Raw genomic sequence first — 6,000 nt, 5'->3', positions numbered from 1 at the left:
AAGATGAAAGTAATTCTAAGAAGTAATAGGTTAAATTATTTATCAATTACCTTTCTGCTTGCTCAGTAAGTGAATGAAGTTCTCTTTCCTTCTGGCAGGGACAGAGAGCAGGAAATGAAACATTCTTTTGAATTTAGTAATGCTACCTAACACTGTAGCCTATAGCATGGGAACAACAATCTCCATCTTGAATAGAGGAACTATGAAGGACTTGGGACGGGAACAAAATTGCTAAATAACCATTTGCGGAGGTCAGTGGTAGTTTCTCTAATGATCAATAAACTAAGACAATAAGTAGAAAAATTGAGGCTTAGTCTACAGATTTTCAAATTTACAGTAATATCTTGAAATCTTGAGCTTTTGCATAATAAAAGGATATTTTCTACACAAATGGAAATGTGTAGTGTGACTAAAAAAAGTCATTAATAGCGTTTATATATTAAGAGCCTACAATGTATGCCACACACTGTGCTAAGCCCTAAAAAAAATGACTAATAGAGCTTGATTCCGTGAAATACACATCCAAAAATAATAATACTTCAAAGAATCCATGAAAGAAAAACATTTTCACTATTCTATATGTAATTTGGAAACTTGGAAGTACAATTAAGAGAAAACTCCGTATTTTTAAAATGAGATTTACATTTAAAACAACGTTGTGCTTGGAAGAGCAATTTACAAGAGAAGACCATGTTTAGAGCCTAAGTAGACTCACACAAACAAAATATGAGACCTTGAAAGGGTTCTTGAAGTGAACAAAGGAACATAAAGGAAATGAAGGCAATAGGACCTAAAAGAAGTGAATGAAAGAAATAAAACTCTCTACATTAATCACGATTATACTTACACATTGAGCCACATGATGTCGCTGTCCTCCACAAGGTGGATTTTCTAACAAAGGATGAACGGTGTTTCTCATCGGAATAGAAACAAGCTCATTCAATGGTTAATTCAGAACGAACAGCAACATTCAACGAATAGAACAAGCCAAGAAGACTGGATATAAAGAGAAGGCTAAGGTAGTTTTTCGAAGGAAATCTTTAAGTTGTGGATCATGAACCAGTGATTTGTGCATCTAGAGAGAAGATTTTGTGATGGCGTTTTCTTGCGGAGGCGGCCTGGGAGCCCAGCTTCTGCTGTTCTCGCTTCTGCTCCACACAGCCTGGAAGGTGGGGAGCGGCCAGGTCCATTACTCGGTGCTGGAGGAAGCGAAACACGGTACGTTCGTGGGGAAAATCGCGCAGGACCTGGGTCTGGAGGTCGGGGAGCTGGTGCCTAGGCTGTTCCGGGTGGTGTCCAAGGATCGCAGGGACTACTTGGAGGTCAATGCGCAGAATGGCATTTTGTTTGTAAATTCGCGGATCGACCGAGAGGAGCTGTGCGGCCACAGCCCGGTTTGCAGCATCCACCTGGAAGTGATCGTGGAGAAGCCGCTGAAGGTTTTCCATGTAGAGGTGGAGATCAAGGACATTAATGACAATCCGCCCGTTTTCTTGGTTAAGCAACAAAAATTATTTATTTTAGAATCCAGGTCTGCAGATTCTAGATTCCCACTAGAGGGCGCATCTGATGCTGATATCGGAGCTAACGCAGAATTGTTATACAAGCTGTCTGGGAGTGAGTATTTTACTCTGGATATTAATACAAATGAGGAAGAGACTAAATACGTAGAGTTAGTTTTGAAGAAATCTTTAGACAGAGAAGAAACTCCTGAACACAATTTATTATTGACGGCCACAGATCAAGGCAAACCAGAACTAACGGGAACCGCACAGCTGCTGATCACTGTGCTGGATGCAAACGATAATGCCCCAGCTTTCGATAAATCCATCTACAATGTTAGATTACTCGAAAATATTCCTGATGGGACCCTAGTAATCAGACTGAACGCTTCTGATGCAGATGAAGGAGTAAATAAAGAGATACAATATCGTTTTGGAAGTCTTGTTCTAGCCGATGTAAGATCAAAATTCAGCATGGATAGTAATACAGGAGAAATAAGAGTAAACGGAAGCCTAGATTATGAAGAAAGTAATTTATATGAAATTAAGGTTGAGGCTGTTGATAAAAGTCCTTTCCCGTTAACAGGCCACTGCAAAGTTATGGTGAAGTTAGTAGACGTTAATGATAATGCTCCCCAGGTGTCTGTGACTTCCTTGTCTCTGCCAGTCCCAGAGGACGCCCTGCCAGGTACAGTCATCGCCCTCATCAGTGTTTTTGACAGAGACTCGGGAGCCAATGGTCAAGTGACTTGTTCCCTGTCACCCCCGGGGCCCTTTACTCTGCTGTCCACCTTCAGGAATTATTATTCGCTGGTACTGGACAGTCCTGTTGACCGTGAAAGCGTGTCAGCCTATGAACTAGTGGTGACTGCGAGGGATGGAGGGAAGCCAGCGCTTTGGGCCACGGCCAGTGTTTCTGTGGGTATTGGCGATGTAAACGACAACGCACCTTCCTTCGAGCAACCTGTGCACACGGTGTTTCTGAAGGAGAATAACGCACCAGGATGTCACATTTTTACTGTGTCTGCTTCGGACCCAGACGCACAGGAGAACGCACTGGTCTCTTATTCGCTGGTGGAGCGGCGGGTGGGGGAGCGTCCGCTGTCGAGCTACGTGTCAGTGCACTCAGAGAGCGGGAAAGTGTATGCCCTGCAGCCCTTGGATCACGAAGAGCTGGAGCTGCTGCAGTTCCAGGTGAGCGCCCGGGATGCGGGCTTTCCTCCTCTGGGCAGCAACGTGAGCCTGCAGGTGTTTGTGCTGGATGAGAACGACAACGCGCCGGTGGTATTACCGCCTCACGCTGGCGTTAGTCCGGTGGCTGAGCTAGTGTCACAGTCCGTGGCCGTGGGCCACGTGGTGGCGAAGATCCGGGCAGTGGATGCGGATTCAGGGTACAATGCATGGCTGTCTTATGAGCTGATGCAAGAGACGGGAGTTGGGCGCAACCCTTTCCGTGTGGGTCTGTACACTGGCGAGATCAGCACCACACGGGCACTAGAGGATTCCGATGCATCGCGGCAGACCTTACTGATATTAGTGAAGGACCACGGGAAACCTGTATTATCAGCCACAGCAACTGTGAGTCTGTCCCTGGTGGAGAACGGGCAGGCGTTCAAGACTTCATCTAGTGCTTCTGGTGTCTTCGGAAAGGCTGGTATGGGAAAGGAGACAGCGCTGATGGACGTGAATGTTTATCTCATCATAGCCATCTGCTCTGTGTCTAGCTTACTGGTGCTGAGTCTGCTGCTTTATGTGGCTCTTCGATACTCTGTGCCCCCGAAGGGTGTGTGTGGTCCTGGAAAACCCACTCTGGTATGTTCCAGTGAAGTTGGGAGCTTATCTTATTCTCAGCAGCGGCGGCAGAAGGTGTATTCCTGGGATGGGGTGATCAAGAATGATCTCATGGCCTTCAGCCCCAATCTCCCTCAGCCTCCTGGCTCTAGGGAAGGAGGTCAAACCCAGGAAGTTGTGATGGAGCACCCGGGGAAGGTGAGTCCAAATGCCTATCTCTTAGCAACTATTTAATAGTAATTTTAAAATTTCCCCAATATAGTTAGCATTTATATAATACCTAGCATGTGCCAGACACTTTACATATATTATTCATTTGATCTTAACAACAATACATCGCCTTTCGGGCTTCCACTCGTCTCCCTGAAATCCCAATATAGGAAGCTTGTTTAGTACTATTTCAATCAAGTAGTCTTGATAAAATTTAGCCTTTTTAAAAAGCAATTCAGTTTTTAAAAATTACTTATTTATGGTTAAAAATCTCATTTAACAAGGATCATAACTCTGAGGGTAACAGTGAATAAGACTAATTAATTTTTGCCAATGTATCTGTCTTGACTAATCTTATTTATACCAGATTTATGTTCAGAAATCAGCTGTGATTCCCTATAACATATGGAGTCTAGTTTTAAATTCTTCTGCTGGGCATTTAAGAACCTCTACAATAATGCAGCACCCAAGCTTTCTAATTTTTTAAATTAAGTTCCTCCACGTACTCTAAGCTAGTTTTCTGTATATTCCACAAAACTAGAACTTTTCTCTGTGTCTTTTCAACCATTGAATTCCTATCCATTTTTTTAAAACGCCTAACTCAAATGGCTTCTCCTTCATGATGTCTTTCCTAAAATTTATCCCATTACATTTTTTTCAAGTATACTCCATAGCACTTACATTTGTAACTTTCTGAGAAACTTGTCTTACATTACTTTTTTTTTTTTTTTGCATATTATAGATAGGCTTCTCTTAGAATAAAAGTGAAGTAAAGGTAGGAACTAAGTATTATCAACATCATGCTCTGCATGTAGTAGTTTCTTACTAAATATTTGTTTAATTTAATAATAAACAGTCTTCTTTCAGTGAAAATGGAGCTAAAAATGTACTTATACAAGCACTAGTTTATTGAATTTGTGCCCTGGCAATGATGTATTTACCCACAATGCAGGAATGGGCTCTTTATCTTTTTTTTTCTTCTAGTTTTAAGAAAGATATTATGTCTATAGCATCACATTTCCAGCATGGCCTATCAAACGTGGCTTTCTTTTCTGTACCTTAAACTTTGGGTTAAAATTTTGGTTTGGCTCATTATCTAGTTTTATTTATTTATTTATTCATTAAAGCAATCGGGATTAAGTAACTTGCTCAAGGTTACGCAGCCAGTTATTTCTGGGTGTGGTGCTGAGTATCTGAGCCCAGATTCAATCCCCAGGTCATTCCGACACTGGAGCTGGTGCTCTTACTGGCTGTGCTACCTGGCCGCCCCCTAGTTTTTTTTAAAATAAGCTTTTGTGTCTTCTGATTCTGACATCATCATAGTTATCTCAAGTGTCTCCTCCCACAATTTCTTTTTATTAAGCTACTACTTCCATTGTATCTTTTTTTGTTTATTTGTTTAGTGACTCACTTCCTCTCACTTCGTTTTGTGCTTGGATCCTTGGTTGGGGTACTGTTATTACTAAGTTTTCTTCTTAGATGTCTTTTTAAAATTGAATTTGGGTGAGAAGTGAGAGACAAGGATTATTTCTCGGTTAGAGATGGTGACATTCTAAGGAAATATGTGGACTGAAATCATTATTAAAATGACATTATGAAAGTTGCCCATTCCACCAAAGTCAGAAATCTTGTTTCATCATGTAAATAATTTCCAGGTCTCCTGTTATATATAACATATAACATATATAAATCTATCTAGTGTCTCTAAAATCCATTTTCTCTACACTGACATGAACATTCACAAATAAAAATGTATAAATGGATGGTTAACTATATAAAATTCTATATAGGGAAATATTATTAGTGTCTTTGGGGGGATGAAAAATAATTTAAACTGATTTCAAATATTTACAAGTTGATATTACTTAAGCTTGGAGAAGGAAATGGCAAACCATTCCAGTATCTTTGTCCAGAAAACCCCAAATTAATGAAGAATTGGATATGATTGAAAATGACTAAACATTACTTAAGCTGAATGCTATATCTCACCTTTCAAAATTAATTCAACCTTTATCTTTATAACATTGAGATGATAGTGGAAGTGGTGGGCTCTTGTAGTGTACACTGTGCATTCTGTATATTGCATTGAGTTTAGAAACACTAGCCAATTTAGGAGAAAACCCCATAAAATCCAGGTATTTAAAAATCAGAATTTGATTTCTTCTGTATTCAGAAAATATTATATCAGCAATGTCATTTTGAAAGCTAAATTTAGGGCACAGAGATGGGACAACTAAGCCTATTTCCTTTAGGGTGACACATTTTCTCATTCTCCAGAATGAATGAAAGAAGACAGTGATGAAAAGGAAAAACAAAGACTTAACCTTGCTGGAAGAACCCACTGTGAGATCCGTCTATATTTTTGTTAACTTAAGATGTTTTAGACTTTTGGGGGCATATTTAAAGGGAAGATATTAGCTATTAGAGTATTCCCATTAACCTGACTGTCCACCAGTATAATCGAAATGTTTATGAATTGGAAGGAAAACTCAGAAAT

The 6,000-nt window shown here is 40.4% G+C and overlaps 1 protein-coding gene across 1 annotated transcript; it reads left to right on the top strand.

The window, feature by feature from the left end:
* The first annotated feature begins 1,068 nt into the window (after positions 1 to 1,068).
* LOC138176636 (protocadherin alpha-5-like) lies at positions 1,069 to 3,527 on the top strand. The gene has a single exon (XM_069107421.1). It carries the CDS (start codon positions 1,095 to 1,097, stop codon positions 3,525 to 3,527), a length of 2,433 nt encoding a protein of 810 aa, XP_068963522.1. The 5' UTR covers positions 1,069 to 1,094.
* The last annotated feature ends 2,473 nt before the right edge of the window (positions 3,528 to 6,000 follow it).

Source organism: Petaurus breviceps, unplaced genomic scaffold (assembly GCF_028583685.1).
Source record: "Petaurus breviceps papuanus isolate PSGF00001 unplaced genomic scaffold, PetGlider_PUasm1.0 90035, whole genome shotgun sequence".
NCBI classification, from domain to species: Eukaryota; Metazoa; Chordata; class Mammalia; order Diprotodontia; family Petauridae; genus Petaurus; species Petaurus breviceps.
This window is presented reverse-complemented; position numbering and strand designations above follow the sequence as displayed.